A 19692-nucleotide genomic window follows, 5' to 3' on the forward strand; every position below is an offset into this window, starting at 1 on the left:
AATTGTTATCATTATTTACAAATCAATTAATAGGTCAGAAACTAAAGTTAAATTAAAAATCCCACTTATTTTAACAAAATTATAAACTTTTGGAATGATTTAAATAAAAAAAAAAAAAACTTTGATGAAAGTGTGAAATAAAAATACACAGATTTCTGCAAAAAAAACATGGAAATAAATAAATAAAAATTAATTTATAGTTTATTCAAAATCTCAAATTCAAATTTCAGCTCAAATGAAAAATCAACAGACTTATAATCAAGATGGCTGCCAAACATGGCGTTTCCCGCGCACCGCTTGACATTTCATTGACGTGTCCTAATATTTGTGCGTGAGATATATTGTGGGGCGGTTCTGATTCCGATTCTTCTAAAATTGGGGTTATGTCCGTGTAATCTGATGTTGATGGCAGGGTTCTGCCGGCTGGAAAATAATGGCTTTATTATGATCACAAATGGAGATTATAAGAGGTAATTTTGAAGTATTTTTTTAAAGAATCCCTCACTAAGGAATTTAAAACTTGTGACGCGGGGGCTTTCACAAACATTCAAGTATCACACCCAGACTCAGGACATATCACTCAAATGTCGCCGCGGAAAGTCAGATTGGCGTGGTGACCTCAACCACTCGTCTATCCGTCGGCTTTTAATTATGTGATAGCATGTTACCAGTTTATTAAGAACCTTATTAGTACGTATTATTAAAAAAATAACTTTATGTGTTAAAAACTTTTTTTTACCTCCGGGTTCCGTAGCAAAGTGAAGAATTGAAGAAGGCTTGCTCCAGCCAAACCTAAAAAGGAAAATTCAATTAAGTGAATGTTGGGCAGTTTTTCAATTAGAGGAATTTTGACTTTGGAAAATAACGTATAGGTCGTAGAGGCCAATAAATGGAGACATACCTGTTTCTAGATGTGACTATGGCTTCATACACTGTGGATGGTGTTAGACCCCTTACTGTATATATTTGGCTGTGGATAGGTCCTGCAAAAATCCAATTATTTTACCCAACAATCAACGGAAAGTTTTCCCAAAGAGTCTTCGAATTTAGGCCCATCTAGAACGAAACTACAAATTAAATGATAGTTTACTGTTACAAATCTCATTTTCATTTTGGCGCCCAACGTGGGACCTGAATAATATTCTAACAAAATCATGAATAATGAATATTACCATCGCTAGAGTCTCCAGGCACCACGATCTTGCTCCAGTGATTAACAGGAGTCTCAGTCGTGAAGGAATCTGGTTCAGGAGTTGCCAGACGACCGTAGTACGGACGAAGCCAGAGGTTGTATTCTGATGGAAAAAAAATATAATTTTAATGAAAAACGTTGGTCTTTATAAAATAAACGTATAGACACCAGTGTGTATATACTTAAGTAGTTAAAAATTGTATGGCAAGGGATAGAGAGGGGAAAAGAAATTATAACGGACGCTTAATGCTATGTGAGAGGGCTATGTCCAATAGTGAACTGAGCCAGGGTGATGATGATGATAAATTGAGGTAAAGAACAGAGAATCGATAAATAGACGTGAGTAAACAATATTTAATTAATTATAATAATTATCTTGTACATAAAAGTGGTAACGCGAAATGCTAAATCAAAATACAGTACAAAGCAATTTTACAATTTGTATGCAAATTAAGTTTCTTACCAATTTTTTATATTTCTTACCAATAATCGTGGAGTACGAGTCGACTTCCCAAATAAGAGTAAAACTTGTCGCAGAGGCCTTGTTTAGAGCGACGTCCACTTTGAAAGAGGCCGCATTTGGTACACCTAAAAAACAGAACGTTAATTATAACAACATTAAAGATTCCATACATATATAATATATTTAAGAAGGATCTAAACCTAAAGATTTAGTCATTGAGGAATGTTAGAAAATATCAAAAAAAATATGTTTTAAAACGGCAAGATGTATTATAGATATATATATAATACGGGATGTTTAATAATCTGAATCTTATCCGACCGCATCAAAAATTCAGACCAAAAATAAAAAATCATTGTTCCGTTCTCCCAGTTCTATACTTTTGCTTTTTAATAAGATTTTCATTATATTCCATTTTAATTTATATATCCCTTGAATTTTTGCTTGAAAAGGCACTTAGTCTGGTTCCAATGATTGTAAGACCTTTTAACACTTAGTTTGCAAATAAACAATTTGAGTACTCCTAATAGTTTTCAGAAAAACCATAACTTTCTTTCTAACGCAGTAGATTTCTTCCTTAAAATCACTTACCAGTAAGTCTGAACATAAGATCGGCCATCCCGAGCTTGTTCTCAGCGCGGAACGTGTAGTTCCCGAGGTCCTGCTTCCGAACGTTCCTGAAGATCAACTGATGAGTGTTGTCTTGAACCATTTGTACTATCCTGTGGAGAAATGTAATGGTGTCAAACTTTATTTAATTTTATTTGATTGGCTAACCAATAACAGTTTACTACATGGTAAAAAATGAATTATTATTTGTGTAACAATCTCTTATATAGGTAAGGACATCATGCATCTACTTAGTCAACGTCATTGACAAAGTGAAGATACATACAAATCATGACATTTTAGAAACTAAAAATAATTAACCAGTTCAGCAAACTTCAAACATAACAGTCGAAAATAAAAAATAGAGACAGAATATAAGTATATCAAGCTATTCTATCTTTTAAGTTGGATCAAACTGCTCATGGCGTCCATCGGGAACAAAAGGGTGACAGGTAATTTATTTTTATTAAAATAATGTCCTATTCGATTTTCAGTTATGCAGTTAGTGTCACAAGATGCCAGCCAGCGTAGGACATATTATGGTGGGGTTACTTATGCCAACACAGTTGAACTCTGGGAATGGGACAAGACCAGAGTGAGATGAGGCGACCCTGGATGTACTTGTTTTTGGAGTAGCAGCTCCATAACCCTTTATCACAAATCCAAGTTCAATCAATTTCTTTCTCTCTCCTCTCCTCTTTCTCCTCCTAAAACTCCTCACCTATCATCAGTCTTCACTGGTCTCCCATCCCTGTACCAGGCGGTCCTGGCGGGAGGCACCGCGAAGTCCAGCTTAGCAGCCAGCGCGGCCCGGAGGCCTATAGCTGTGTGCACGTATACACGCTCTGATGACACCACGGGGGCATCTGAAAAACGACATAAATTTGGATACAACTGCTTGGGATATAAAGTGGAAGGTTTTCAATGTGAATCCATGTTTTATTATTTATTGAAATAAACAACTCTCTTACTTATTGATGATTTAAATTTAATCCTTATGCCGCGGGGGTTTTACAAACATTTGAGTCACATACACAAGGATACACAGACTTCGGACAGACTTAGTTGTAAGTAAAAGAGGGTAGTGTTTAATTTTGTATCCGTAACAGCGACTTTTTTATGTTCATTAAATTCAGTCATTCTGATTTTGTTCCAAGTTTTTTCTCTCACACTATTAATTTAATCTTTGTGTTATGGGATTTTTCACAAACATACAAATCGCATGCATAAGACACCTAGACTCAGAACAAGCATTCGAAGATCACACAAACGCTGGAATCTGGATCAAAACCGCAACACGTCGCGCTCAGTGTGTTTGGCTTTGTGACCTCAGCCACTCTGCTATCCGTGCAGTCGTTCAGCTACCCAACGTCGCCAAAATCTTGTTTTAAGATTTGTAGCCCCATCTTACCCTGTATGACGACTGTGATGGTGGCCCTGGCAGGTTCCCCGACGCCGTTGTTGGCGAGGCACTCGTACACGCCCGCCAGCAGGCGGTGCTCCGCGCGGAAGCGGATGCGGGAGCGGTGCTCCAGCAGGGCCATGGCCTCACCCTTACAAAACGAGGGGTCTAATAGTTAGTGGCCCTGAATGCTACACCAGAGACGACCTCTGGTGTAGGAGTCAGGGCCACTAGGGTGGGTTCGATTAACACCCAATACAAATTAGTTGTCCAGTACTCATGATACAAGTTATGCTGACGTTGTGTAAAACTTGTGGAATATATTATAATGGATACATCTAAGGTACACATACATACGTACTAGTGTCATCGCGGTTCTATGCATGAGGTGCAGGTTTGATCCTACTGCAGACAAAGTGCCTTTAAAGAATTGCCAAAAAAATTGGTGTTCGGGAAATATCAATTTAATTTGAAAAGTCTTTGCTTTATCATCATCTTAAACATCACTCTTAGATTGTTATCTGCCTCACCTCACGGCCTCACCTATTTCAACCACATCACCTCTTCTCCTTTCATTTTCCCCTTAAACTCTAGGACTTACATTTTTCCTCCAATCTACAATAGGGGGTGGAGTGCCGCTGGTCTCGCAGCCGATATCCACATACTCTCCTTTGCGAACTTCTAGGAATCCATCCTCGGGTATAGTTTTGATGGTTGGGGAATCTTAAAGAAAAGGGTAGGTATATAAATATTGAGGTAAGAAAGCAGACTTTGGAAGAAATGGGGGATGCCTTTGCCCAGAGTTGGGGGGTTTAATGTGGGCTTAAGAGAAAAATCTAAATTTTTTAGCCTCATGCCATTTTTGTCATTTATAATGTAAAGTGGTGACTATGACTAAAGTCAGGTAATAATGCTCAATATTAATTCTAAAGTTATCGTTCTGACTTATTAAGTAATAGCTCATTTAAGTATCTTAATTTTATGTCACGTTTCCACACCTGTAACAATATTATCTATTTTAAGACTTGGCGACTGTTCTTGAGTAGGTCCTTAATCCCTTTAAATATGTTTTGAATTTTCTAACTAATGTTTAAAAGGATAGTCTTAAAGTCCAGATAAATACTTACATTGTACTTCTATAGAATGTGTCTGTCTGATGGGACCCCACGGCTCCGGTCTGATAATCTGAAAATAGATGCGAATTACATTAAATGGCATTCTAAAAATAGCTCGAAGCTCGAAGAATCAAATACATTTGATTCTTTGGCACAAATTGATACTTAGATACTCTTCTACTTTCACGTTGCGAAGTGCAATGCACTATTTTGGCAGCAGTCTAAGATAAAAATTAAACCAAACCAACTGAATCGTATAAATACATCATCATAATCCTAGCTATTTGACTGAGGTTGGCTTTCAGCCTACCCCGATTCAGCTAAGTACCAGTGTTTCTCCAGGAGCAACTGAGTTGTCAGACTTTCTAACTAGCTTCTGACTAACTATAATGACCGACAAAGATGTGTAATTAAAAACCGGGACCCACAATGTAACGTGCCTTCCGATAGACGGAAGAACTCGTTATGACAAAGATGGTCACCCATTTACGAACCGACTCTTTCCAACATATTTGTCCCATAATGAATATTAATGAAGCGAATGCTTGAACCAAATCTTTATTAATTAGTCAAGAATTCCAAACCAAATAACAGAATAATATTAAGAGAGAGACATATAATATGCCCATTTCCTTCGTCATTATACATCTCTCTATCATCAAATTTTATCTTTACTCAGGACTAGCTGTTGCCCGCGACTCCACTCGTGTGGTCTGAAGATTAGAGTGCGCGGTGGTTCCCGTTTCCGTGGGAAAGCCGGGATAAAATGTAGTCCTGGACACCCCATTACCCCCCTTAAAATCAAAATACCTAAAAACCGCAATGCATATATTTTACTAATATAAATTAACAATATGTAAGCCAAATTTCAAAACCAATAATACTTACGTAGTAACTATTTAGTAATCTGTGCTAATAGCCACTCTTACAGACGTTTTTCCAGTTGTAAAATAGCCTATGTCTTTTCTCAGTGTCTAGACTATACACCGAGATTTTTTAGTCGTCTTACAAAAGCAGCCCAGTCCATGTATCCAATGACTAGAATACGTTCATGATAAAAAAATAGGTATTTATGAGATTTGAAAAAAAATTAAACGCAATTTTTATTCAATATTATGATGCAATTCGTAGTTTTTTAGAAACCCAGCTCTGTTGCGAGCGCGGTGCGAGCCTTGTAACTCTTGTTGTTGATTTCTCTTGTTTAATTTTCTTCGTACTTATTATCTTAGTTGATGATAAAAAAAAAATCGCGCCTAGGGGTATTTTACGTCGGATACATGAACTGGGCTGCTTTTGTAAGACGACTAAAAAATCACCGTGTATGTGTATCAATTTCATAACAATTGGTTTTGTAGTTTTGGTGTGATCGCTAGACAGACAGAAATACTTTTGCATATTTTATAATATTAGCATAGACACAGATTAGTCAACGTACCATAGTAAAAAGATTGTCATACAGGGTGGTCGACTAATTACCCTTTGTGAGTGCCGCATATTGGACTAACTACTTACTTCCTTTTGCATAAGACATGGCAAGGGTAATTTTAATTGGAGACCGTCTGACGTTTAGTTCACTTAACTTATACGTGTATTTATATGTCTTTAGCGTCATTTTTAACCGATTGATAGAGAAGTACGTTGCTATGGTCTGTTTTGTGCATTTCCATATGAGGTCTCCGGCAGTCAAGAATAATTTAAAAAATAACTTAATTTAAATCTTAGATATAATTTTTTTCGTGACGAATTATATAGGCATTATTATAATGGTAATTTATATATAATCTCAATAACTATTTTGCAATTTTTTAAGTTATAAGTAAAGTTATTTTTCCACGTTTTAATACATTCACTTTTTTCTGTATTTTTCTAGTTTTTAACCGACTTCTAAAGGAGTTGGTTCTCTATACGTTTTTAATTTTTTTTTATGGTTCTTAGTTGTTACTTTATTATACTTAATTATTTATCAAAAGCTTAACTTAACTTTTATTAAATTTGTAATAATATTTACGTCTAAATATACCATCACCATCTATTAATTAATGTTTACCTACAACAGGAAACACAAATATTAATTTGACTACTTAAATTATTAGGCTACTTATTTCCGCCAGAGATCGGATTAAGCTTATGTGTGGTCCCATAACTTAATCTAATAAATATCATTATATTTTAGTTAATTACTAACCCATGAGGACGTCGTAACACCTATTAATGTAAAATAAAGTAAATAATTTTAAAATTTTATTAACCATGAATATATGTTAGTACTTGCTTACCTAAACTACTAAACAAAATGTGATGGATCTTCTGTAGTTCTTATATGGACATATTGTTAGAAGCAAAGAATCATTACAGCTCGCTAATTTCCGTTTCTATGGAGCCCTTACACTATCGCGTATCGGAGACATCGCATCGTATAAAAAATCCTTAGATATAGGATATTCTGTGATTTAAGTAACACGCCAGACATGAACGTGATTTCGTTTTTTTTTTCAATTAATGACCTCAAGTACTTGTAATCTAAGCTACAACTCCTCCAAATCGGACAGGTTTTTTAATAAATACTATTTCAAGTACAACTATAATATTATCCATCAGTTGTCTATGTAACATTGTATCAATTACAAGACACAGTGTTTTGTAACAAAAGAGTTGCTACAAATTGATTAATTGCATAATTGGGCACAACTCACAAGAGGAACTGAAACGGACATCGCGAATAGTGTGGGGACACCAAACATGAAAGAATTGAACGATAAATTTACGTAGACTTTAATTAAATGATTGACTGAAAGTTTCTATTTTTAGAAAATAAATCTGTCTAAATAATGAAAAACTACCAAATTAAATATTTCAATAGCGTTGGTATATCAAATCTGTATTTTGTTAACTTTAAAGCATTTTTTTATCATTCCCTCTGTGTCCTACTGCTGGGCAAAGACTATGGCTGGCTTTTAAGCTTTTAATTGTTCTTAAATCTAACTGAAAAGTCGTTTTAAAGAAGACAAAATAAATCTGAAATACAGACAACGGCCATAAAGTAGACGAATAATTAGTTAGTATGTTATTTTATTCAAATTTTATTTACCCTTAATTAATATCCTGATTGTATGTTATATTATATACCCAAGATACTAATTCCTGGTCACGCATTATAAAGATTACACAATATGTTAGGTTTCTGGATCGAGTTTCTATAGATCCCATTAAACCTTACGCATTACGTTAAGTTAACACGCAGTCATCGATTATTGCTTAACTAAGTTAGTGGAGGTAACAAAATAGTTTTTAATATGGTTTTAACCTATTTTTATTAAAGGAATTTGGTGTAATATTTGTTTACAGTTTATTTTACAATATGTATAATGAAGTGTCTTCATCTTTGTTGCTTCAATAGTGTTTTAAAACGAGTTAGAAATTGAGCTAAAAAACCTTATTCTCAATTCATTTTAATATTGTGCATTAGTGTAGTTTTTTTCTATTTTGGTATTGGATTATTCTATATCCGCTTTTTTCTCTCCTTTAGGCCTTAAGACTCCCTGAACTACAACATAAAATACCAATAACATCGACAAATATTTATCGATATTTTCCACCACTGACATGGCACATCACTATCAACAAATTACGTACAGTTAACGATCGAAGGGCGGTACTCTTTACATCAGTTACATCAGTTTAAATTAATTGCTATTACCAATTAAATTGAGTTTTTATTGTTTCGTTCGCGAACCATTGTTAAACTTACTTTGAAGTTATATTGTAGTTTCATTGAAGTATTTACTACTGTTCAAAGCTATATTGTAAGTTTCAGTGAACTTCTTCTTCGTTGTAAAGCATTTTTCATGAGTAGGTGTAGAAAAATCCGAAAAAGACGTGACTTACTTACTTTGACCAATCCTTTCTCACCCTATTTTTTTAATATGGCTTATTTAAAAAGACATCTAGGTCACATAGAAATTGGTCCTTCCATTTGTGAGCTGATGCCATTGGCACCACTATGATTATGATTATAAACTTAGTTATTAAATAATATTTGTACGCCTCTTTAAGAACAAGCGCACAAATAATACCTCCTAACACCTGTATGTAAATATCCTATGTTTATAAAAATATTCTGATTCTGATTCTTATACGTAACGAAAAGCTATCTTCAGTCTAATAACACCCTTCTGGCGTTGATCAAGGAGGGGAGAAGGGGAGGTCGTTACCGTATGGCTTCCATACTTCTGCAGTCTCACCTCACAAGTATAGTCGGCGGTATCCTGCGCCTGGAGCTGGTCTACTTGCAGGCTGTAGTTGGTATGCATGCGCACACGCGGAGGGAGAATCTCGTGCGGCGTATGGCTGTCACCGAGGAGCTTCGAGTCCTTGTACCAGCGGACGCGGAGCTTGGCTTCTGGAAGAAATAATAATAGATTTAAAAAATCTAAGACCTTACCGACGTTTTCAATTTTTTTTTTTAAATCATTCCAGCCGTTTTTATAGTAGTAAACTGCATTGTCATCGGGTTTAAAGCTACCCTAAAAATTTCAGCATGCAAGCTTATTGGGAAGTGCCTCAAAAGTGGGTTACAAAAATGCAACCGGAACGACAAAAAACATACAAACAAGAAAGTGAGTATATAAAAACGTATGCGGCCGCTGACGTCAGTTTCAGACTCGCAACCGAGCCACGTCAGCTCTTGATTAAGGACTCCGGTTAGATCCGAAACTAGTCAGGCAATCCCGATAAATACACGTGAGTAAATCGCTGCAACTTTTAATAAAGTACCAATGATTTTAAGTAGTACTAGTTGATGCTGTGGCTATCTTTGCTGCTTGCCTATCGAGTCATGGACTTGCTCATCACAAGAGTGTGGTGATGGTGTCTTGAAACTTCGAGGGCTATAGCAGTCTGATGTCGAGATGTCGTAGCTGTCCCGATATCAACGAGTTCTCAGACCTATCCAATATGCACACAAAATTCCATGAGAATCGATCGAACCGTTTTAGAGGAGTCCAGTTTCGTACACCGTGACTCAAGAATTTTATATATTAAATTCTAAAGTCGACAGAATTGAGAACTTCCCTCTTTCAAAAATCAAATCAGTTCAAACATCCTCTACATATATAATCAAATCTATAAAATCTTATTGAGTCTCAGACTATCGTTAAAAGAAATGTACAAAGTCCCCACTGGCACAGCGGGCGAGAGGGAACATCAATAGACGTACAATTGGGACACAAAGATCATCTGTTCTTCTTCCTGCCGCTAACTGCCGACGGAACAAAGATGGCCGACAAAATATGGATGCGGTATAGAGATGATGATTGAGGGTATAAGGAGAAAAGGTCTATTTTGTCCCTCAGTTAAATCATTGAAAAATAATTGGTCACGTATTTTTCCTTTTTCTGAAAACCTGGAGACGACGGAGTATAAGACGGAAAAATTAATAAAAAATTGTCTTTGTAATAGAAGATTTTTTGGGGAGTGAGTAATGAGTAATGTGAGGTTGTGAAACTCCCACGATACAACAGTTAAATTTTATACCTTACAGCGGAAGTCGAATAACTTTACAACAAAAGCAGAAAGTACAAGAATTTCCAAACATGTTGAGGTCGGCTTCCAGTCTAAATTCAGCTAAATAACAGTGTTTTAAAAAGATGCCTATCTGCCTATCTGACCTTTTGGCTATATGACTTTTTGGATAGATATGGCTATAGGAGGCTATAGGAGGAATATTTTGTAAGAAGAATACTTGGATAAGGTATATTTCTTGGGTGCATCGAAATTATATAAGAAACAGTGATTTACTTGGATAAGGTATATCTTTTTGAATGCTATTTGAATGATTTTTGGAAAGTCCAGGTTGAGAGACATCTTAGAGGAGTAATTTGTACAAAAACGTACAAAATAGATATCTGAGGTAAAGTCGTAAAATTACTAGCTTTGCGTTATTTTGTAGAGGAAATGTTTGTAGAGTATTCTCTCTCGCTAAATCTAAGAAAACATAATCATATTTTAAAAAGCAGAAAATTACACTAAATTCAGTTTAAGCCTTTTTTAATTCATCACATCGCCATAATGCCTTTTATAACTAGTTAACAAAGAATAATAACATAAGTGCAACATACACGCAAACGTCACACAAAATACCGCATCCATTTATCATAGTTCCGTAAGATGTAATCTTTCTGAACTATTGTAATTACGTACGTGTTAAACACAAAAATACTGGGCTTTTGTGATCGAATGATTTATTGATATCGAGGTACAGGGGCCACTTAATCACTTAGAGAATGTTTGTAGAGAATAATAAAGTTTTATGTGAATTTATTTGTAAATAGGATGGTTGGTAGAGTAATAATACCTGTATGTACCGGTATAATACATGCATGTAAATGTTGCACTGCGGGGTAAAAACTTGTCATGACTTTAAAAAAGACAGGGATTGGGGATAATTGCGTTTTGACTTTACGTATTCAGATAGAAAATGGCGATTCAAGCAAGTTTCATAAATAATAATTTCTCCCTGCATCCTCTTTATTGAAAGCCGATAAAATAGAATTGACACTAATTATATTTTTTAGATTTGAATTTCAGTACGGGGCGAAACACTCACCTTTCCAATTATTGTGTTGGGAAAATGCTTAGAATAATTAACGAATAGTGCCAATTTAATCCAATTTCCATTCATTCATCGGTCATTATAAATAGCTTTTAACTCTTAAAGAGTTGGTTTTAAAGAATATCTGTAACCGTTACCATTTTTCCAACATTGCTAAGTATAATGTCATGTGCCAAACATATGACTAACAATAGTTTTTAGTCTTAACAGTTACAAATTACAGTACTGTGTTAATAAAATAAAAGAATTGAACATCCGTTTTGTGTGAATGATGTATTATATTGTGACGCATAGTATAGTCGGTATACCTAACTTCCTCTGTACTAGTTTATTCTAGCATTTTCTGTTTTACAGCAAATTCCTCATTCCATCTCTTTCTGCCAACCTCGGGCTATATGTGCCCAAACTTGTAATAATATTACGAGTTTGGGCAGATATGACATTTCTTCTCAAGGTATGAAGGTACGCAGAACTCTTTACGAGTTGGTAATCTAGTTGGCTAATTTCGAATCTGGATTCGAACCTATACTGACATAGGGGACTTGCCAATGCTACATAAAAAGGGGGCCAATACCCAGTGGGATGACAAATATCCTAGATGATGAAGACGTGCTTAAAGACTATAATATTTCGACTGCCCACTGTGAGTGTCATGTCATACTTTAGATCCAGGTTAAGGACAGGCAATTGTATAATCCATAAATGCTTGATTATTTGTGAAACCTTCCGCGACACAAGGATTAAATTCCTTACTGCTGGTGACGCAGCCCATAAAAAATTGTCGTAGCGGGAATCGGACCCATGACCACCGGTGTAGCAGTCAGGGTCACTAACCAATAGACCAACAGGCCAAGCCATAACTCGGTCACTTGATAAACATCCTAACATCAAATGCAATGAAGGAACGTGTGATAAAACAAAAACTAAACACTTATTATTATAATATTATAATAAAAATAAATAACTCGTGGCGTGTTTGTTTAAATCGACCCGAATTATAAATCATTATAACAATGGTATGTAATAAGATGAACATAATCTGTGGGAGGCAATTTGTTTAGAGCTGTTGTTTTTAGGGTCCCGTGCCAAAAAGAACCTCGTTATTTATTCTCCGTCTGTCTGTCTGTATGTCAAGAGGTTGGTTAGTTGAAATTTTCAGATGGTGTGTTTTGGTTGACGTTTCAAGAACAAATAGGTACATACATAAAGATGAAAGTTAAGCTATGGTTGTTACGGTCAAATATTTGCTGTCGAATAATTTTGTAGGTAGTACTCCTAAAATCTATATTTGACCCTAACTATTAGTTGTTTTGCCTATTTGTATGGAACCCATAGTGTCGCAAGTCCGACTCGCACTTGTCCGGTTTTATTTTTGTTAAGGTTAGATCACATTGGATTTACTTTATGTAAGACGCTTTATCTATGTCTTGTATTTAAATAAATTATTTTGTACTTTCTAATGTTACTTGAACCTGAGTCTGGGTGTCTTCGTGCATAGGACTTGAATGTTTGTTAAACCTCTTTCGGCACAAGAATTGAATTCCTTAGTCGGGAATGTTTTCTTTTTTTATAAAGGATCATTCTTTTAAAATGTTCTTTCAATTAACAATGAGAAATAGCTATGTTACCTCACATTCTTTCCTTTAGAATAACAAAACAATAATTACATCTTAATAATAATAAATATGTATTAAATACCTCCACGTGTAAATCTTTAATTTTTGTTTCTTTCCATATATACCTAAAGAAATTCTAGATTCTTTAAATAAATGTCTCCCGCACTAAGGAATCTAACCCTTGTGTCGCGGGGGTTTCACAAACATTCAAATCACATGCACAAGACACCCAGACTCAGGACAAGCATTCGTGGATCACATAAATGCTTGTCCCGCGCGGGGATAGAAACCGCAACACGTCACGGACAGTTCTGACCTATAACATTCAGCTACCATCATCGGCCTAGCCTTTTCCCAACTATTTTGGGGTCGGCTTCCAGTCTAACTGGATACAGTTAAGTACCTACCAGTGTTTCACAAGGAGCGACTGCCTATCTGACCCCCTCAACCCAGATGAACCGTTGGAAGATATCTATCCACATTTCTAGGTTTGCTCAAACAAGAGGTGGCATGTTAAAACGTGATTGATGATATGCCAAAACCATGTGGTTGAGAATTATGCAACTGCTGTCGAAATAATGTCTTGCATTCGTAATACTTTATAACAAACTACTCTTTTCAATTTTTCCTTCCTTTAAGACAGTTAATTTAAATGTAGGTAAACCATCGGTCAGTGACATCGGTAGTTGAGTTCTCAAAGCGACTGATGTGTTTAGGAAGTTGAAGGTTCAAGCTTTGTCTGATTATTTTTAATAGGTACACTGATTATATCCATATAATGTGTAGCGACTTATCTACTATTGACTAATTTATCTTACAAGATCATCGCTGGACAAGTAACTTATGATAAAGGACTTCAATAGGCATGATGACTGGGTATAAAAAGAAAAAAAATCATTAGTCCCTCAGTTAGATAATTGAAAAGTATGAGACACGTGTTTTTTCTTTTTTCTGAAAAACTAGAATTGACAAAGATTAACTGCTTTAAAGTTTAGGAGAGGTGGCTTGTGACGTAACGATATGGTAAGGTTTATACTCAATCGTGACGTCACGCGTAAGCTTCATTTACTGTAATTTGGACGATTTACGTTTGCGGGACGAATTAAAAGATACGGACACTGCAAAAAAAAATTGTCATCATCCTAAAGCTAAAACTACTCCAACGGTCCCGGAAAATAGCAACGCGTCAGAAAACCGATAATTAGTTGACAATAACTTACAAAAGGAACTATAATATTATATTAATATGTACAACTGACACAAAACAAATGTTTTCAAAACATTACCGTTTAATATTACTCATTTTCAATACAATTTATTATACAATAACATTTTTAATATAACAGAGTCAGTATGTTACAAGCTTTACTGATACGTATCAAATTCATAAACCTTTAATAACAAAATTGTATAATAATATAGCTTGCTTAACGGAGTTGAAATTGTATGACCAAGTATGGTTATGAGGAATAATTTTAAGTGTTATATTCTTGTGTAAATATTTTTTGGAGAATTCTTAGATTATCTATTAGCGTGGGTTTATATTGAGTGATGATAATCATAGTTTAGTTCATTTGTAGTTATTTCGCTAATGTTCCTATAAAAGACGATATTATGTTTATGGATATTGACGAATATAAATGAGAAAATGTATATTTTCCCCAAGAAAAAAATTAAAATCTTGGCTATTTTGTTTTTTTTTTATTTATCATTTAGTAATTGCTTATTCTAGCATATTTATCGGGATTGCCCGACTAGTTTCGGGTTAGTAGTCGATTCGCCCGAATTTGATTCGCCGAACTATTGTTGTACTTACTACTTATTATTTTTTATTTTTACAAAATGTTGGTGTACCGGATTCGCCCGATTCTGGCGAATCATTTTCGGGCGAATCGACTACTAAGCCCTAGTTTCGGACCCATCCGCAATCCTCACCCATGAGTTGACGATGCGGCATCTCTATCTTTCTATCTTTCCATCTGTCACTAGGCTGTACCTCATGACCATTTTACGGAACCCTCAGAGTCGCGAGTCTGACATTTTAAATACGACTTTTTGATCAATTATCTTCCCATTCTATACATTTGTTTGTAATATGTAGAACCGTCATTCACTAGTTGAAACCTTTAAACAAACATACAAAAAAGTCATTCAATCATTCACTCACACATTCCTTTCTTAAAATATAGAACGAATATAATATTCCTTTTTATACTTATGCACCAATCAAAATACCCTATAAAATAAAAGTTAAGTAAAAAATAACTCTTTTCCAAAGGCAGAAGGTTTAAAATACCTTGTTTGGTAATACAATTAATATATCCCGACTTTTTGATATGCTAATGAGACGTAAAAGGTTTATAGGGTAAAGTCACCGGTTGTTAACCTTTACTATCTAATAGATTAGGTTAAATAATTGTCTTTCTCATGTTATAAATGCGAAAGTGAAGCTGTCCGTACGTTATCTACTAACGGTTAATTAACTGCTTAACTAATTGTGATAAAATTAGCTATGGATTTAACTTGAACTCCAAGATATTGAAATGTTGTCCAAAATCAAGCTTTAAGAGCAAAAAAAATGCTTTTTTTACTTCAAATTCTAAAATACAGCCGATTTAGACAATATTACGTAAAAAAAGACGATTTAGTTACGAGATTATCAAAATAATTCAGGATTTTTTTTTATATCATAATATGCGTTCTTAAACCACACGAGCGACGCCGTATGCTTAAACTAGTTTTACTTTTCAATATCCATCAGCCGACAATAGGAGTATTTACCTTACGCCCGTCAGTCTGATCGACAGACAGACAAAATGAAATGAAATGTAAGTACAAATATGTGCTTATGTCATTGTTTAAGATGAGTTTTATCAGATTATCATAAAACACTGTCTTGTTACATGTAGACGTTATGGAACTGTCAAAGATGGATCATTTATGTACTTATCAACTACTTATAAAAAGAAGAATTATCCTAATGGCAATCTTTTTGCGTTTTTACTTCATAGATATTAACAATGAAATCATTACGAAACTAGAGGAAAATCTGTACGATGACTTTTCTCCAGCAATATGACAATTTAGGTTTCACTCAGAACAGGGTCTCTTCCCATGAAGTTATCTCGTGGTAAAAAAGAAATAAATTTATTGATTTTTAACTTACCCATTTCATCCATATAGCACGGCAGCAAAACAGTATCGTTCTCATAAGTTTTTACAGTCACTGGTATACTTTTAAATGGCTTTTCACTGTTCACTGAGTTTTGTGCCAATATGTACAAAATTAAATATGTAAAGGACTTCATTTTTGACGTCGAAACTGGTTTAAAATTGAAAATAATTTTATTTCACATTTTAATAGCTTGTAATCAATAATTATGTAATTAAAAAATATCTCGATTTAGTCAGTTGTACAAAAAAACTTTTTATTTACAAAATATTAGTTTGGAATGAACTTTTGAACTTTTTTGAATAAAGAAATGTTTATCAATCATTATAGTGTAAATAAAAAACTGTTATTATTATGTTTTTTTACATTATTCTTGTTATAAAAGTATTTCTTGATATTGTCAGATAATTCTGATTCGTAAAAAACAGGATAAAGTGACCTGAATTAAGAAAAGAGCGCGCCGAATTTGATTTTCGAACAAATTTATCTGTAGCGTTAAAGAACGGATGTGCCAATGACTAAACACTATATTTTTTTCTTTTTTCGTATTGTCTGTGTTTCGGACGTTGAAATTATAGGATTTACGCTCTACCGCCTGTATTGTAGTGGTCAGGAATTAATTACTGCTTTTTTAACCACAACTTTAAGTTTAAGGGACTACATGTATTTCAAAACAAATTTAAATTTGACCTACTTCGGTAAAAGTTCAAAAACAAAACTTATTATTTTCTGAAAAACACGATTAATTTAATTTTTCATCATAAATTGCAAGCTATTACTTACATATCAAAAGATTTAATTAAAACTCCAAATTATATCACAAATCACTTACTACAAAATACGAAATAAAAACTTAAAATCGCGTAATAATTAAATTGTTCGTGTAATGAAACGCGCGCGTCTTGGCGGGAAACTGAAGTGGAACTGTCATCGCTCGCGCATGCGCCCGACGCGGCGGCTATTAACTTAACAGGGATACAATGGGAGCAAATAATTGTATTACAATAATATTGTTTTGTAAGTTTAAATATTTCTTGTTATGAGTTTTTATAAGTTTACAATACTTGGGAAACAAAAGACACTTGTTTTGTTACGGATATAAAGGTCGGTCAAATTATGATTACAGTATGACTAATGCTACTGTTATTTAAATAAAATGCACTTAAATATATAGGTTTTTAGTAGTTTCCTTATAATGTGAACCTGTCAATAATGGCGGTTTTTTTTAAATATTGACACTTGTTTTTCTTTAAACTTAAAACACTGCTTTCGTTTCATTTTTTTAAATACGAAAATAATCCTTATGTCGCGGGGTTTCACAAAAATTCAAGTCACGTGCACAAAGACACCCAGACTCAGGATCACACAATACGTGTCCTCAACCACTCGCTATCCATGCAGCCTATTTATTTAGACCCTGTGCAAGCAATTTAAACAATCCGTTAGGTATTATAAGTATCTCTACATGAAAACCATCTCAGTGTGCCCTCAACCTAACTCGCATCCAGCCAATTAAATGTATCACCTTTAATTTAGTCGAAGTCGTAAAGAAGTGCTCTAAGTAAGATTAGACAACCGATGTAGTGTCATTTACAAGGAAGCTGGCATTATTGTACATCGGAATGCATGTCAGGGTCATTTCAGTTTAAAAAGTAAATAAAAACACATTTTGACGTTACTTTGAACTTGGTTTTCGACATTTGAACGAAAATATCTTCTCGTCTTAGCCCTATTGATTTTTTCAACTTTTCTGTATAATATGGCTTACTATTATCCCACACCTTGAAAATACTCTGCTCATATTTATAGAAAAGAAAAAAATACTCTGTTTTTTTTCACGACTGGTCCTTCTATTTTTTTGACGTTTTTTTTTTGTAAGTAAATTGACAGTTCGAAAAAGGACTTATTTTATTAAAATGAAAACTTTTTTGAAATTGATGTGATTTTTGAGTTAAAGATTTGTCTTTTGTTTCTGTGGACTAACTAACGACCTAAAAATTATGATTTCATTTTCAGTCAACATTAATTTAATACAATATCGTGGTAAAATACGATGTCTCCATCGTTTATTTTTATTTACGTTCCCACATCTTTAAATCGTTTTTCTGGGCCTGTGAACGGTCAACACTGATCTGTAAGCAAACGTTATGACCTACATGGTCTCATTCAGTTTATTCCATAACATTTCATATTTATAATGACCAGTGATGTCATTTATTGATTGAGGCAAGAACAATTTAACATTCATTCACATAAGTCACTAGTGTATCTCACCAACACTTCTTACATTCAAAATTTACGTTGTGGGAGAGAGATAGGACTCTACATGGCATAGAGCGACGTCTCTCTTATATAAATGCAAAAAGAGAGACAAGAGAGGTAGGAAGTCCCTTGGGTTAAAAAGTGACACTGGAAGCGAATATTAAACTACAAGGATGTAAAATGGGATGACATTATGAGTACCTACGTAAAAAAAAATACTTTAAATATAGGCTACAAGTAAATTCGAAACTTTCCAATAAGACACTCAAATCAAACTACGCATTTTATTGTCCATTGATTGAGAAATCCAAGTAATACACCCACACTTTAATAAACGAACCATAATCCCATTAAAATAAGATCGCCATTACAAAATCATAATGAACAGACGCCATTGACTAACTTAATTTAAAAATAATTTTGTTACTCGTAATCCAGATTAATAAACATTAAAAAAATAACAGGCACAGGTATCGGCTGTACAGCTTAATTAAGTCTATTGAATCGATTCTTCAAACACCTATTATCGATACCGGTTGAATAAAGAAATTAATGAATTCGATTTTTGTAATGCTTCCAGCTTGTAATGTGGTCTTAATAGAGATGTGTTGCAACTCATTATTGATAGTCGAGTTATATGGGATTAAGGAGGAGTTCGTTGAATCGTTATTTTAAATTATAATAGAAAATTATTTCTAATTATGTAAAGTGTTGCAATTTATTTAGGGACGAGAAGCCGATTATATACCTACTTACTTACATAAGTTAGTAACAGTAAAAGATTTAATAGCATAAAAATTGAGTAAATAATATTTTTGGTAATAATATTTTTAATGGCTGAACTCATGACTTTTCCGAAACCAATCCTAATTAAATAAATACGTAATTATTGAACCACTATACTCCGTAAAAGACACACAGTTGACCTAATATTCCATTAGACCCCTATTAAATACGAAGGTCTTGTATCAAATTACGAACCCTTTTTGTTTACCTCCCATTTGTACCAATTGGGCGCCATATTGGAAATAAATTCATAGACAAACAATTTCTACTCTATTGAACTCGATTTAGAACTTGTTGCGTCTCGTGGTTTTACTCACATTCTGCCAGGTAATTTTGTCTCGAATAACGTATTACGTTATTTCTGGGCGTAGTTGATAACCAAAAAACGTAGTTTCGATATTTTATTTAATCAAAATTGGTCTAGCTAGTCCTGTTCCAGCAGAGTCAGCACAGACGTTCACGTGA

The 19692-nt window shown here is 34.3% G+C and overlaps 1 protein-coding gene across 3 annotated transcripts; it reads right to left on the reverse strand.

Annotated features, from left to right (window-relative positions):
- Positions 1-181: 181 nt before the first annotated feature.
- On the reverse strand, positions 182-17126 carry LOC113505500 (neurotrimin-like). 3 transcript variants are annotated; one of them, XM_026888244.1, is made up of 13 exons: positions 17012-17126; positions 16174-16329; positions 9023-9180; positions 4794-4851; positions 4268-4389; positions 3676-3817; positions 2986-3130; positions 2247-2377; positions 1676-1780; positions 1173-1295; positions 902-983; positions 740-792; positions 182-423 (listed from the first exon to the last, which is right to left on the reverse strand). In XM_026888244.1, exons 2-13 carry the CDS (start codon positions 16313-16315, stop codon positions 227-229), a joined length of 1458 nt encoding a protein of 485 aa, XP_026744045.1. In that variant the 5' UTR covers positions 16316-16329; positions 17012-17126; the 3' UTR covers positions 182-226. The 3 variants fall into 3 exon arrangements, with proteins under 3 accessions (XP_026744045.1, XP_026744044.1, XP_026744046.1); XM_026888243.1 differs by having other exon boundaries at positions 16963-17126; XM_026888245.1 differs by lacking the exon at positions 17012-17126 and having other exon boundaries at positions 16174-16346.
- Between the last annotated feature and the right edge of the window lie 2566 nt (positions 17127-19692).

Source organism: Trichoplusia ni, chromosome 26, assembly GCF_003590095.1.
Source record: "Trichoplusia ni isolate ovarian cell line Hi5 chromosome 26, tn1, whole genome shotgun sequence".
Lineage (NCBI taxonomy): Eukaryota > Metazoa > Arthropoda > Insecta > Lepidoptera > Noctuidae > Trichoplusia > Trichoplusia ni.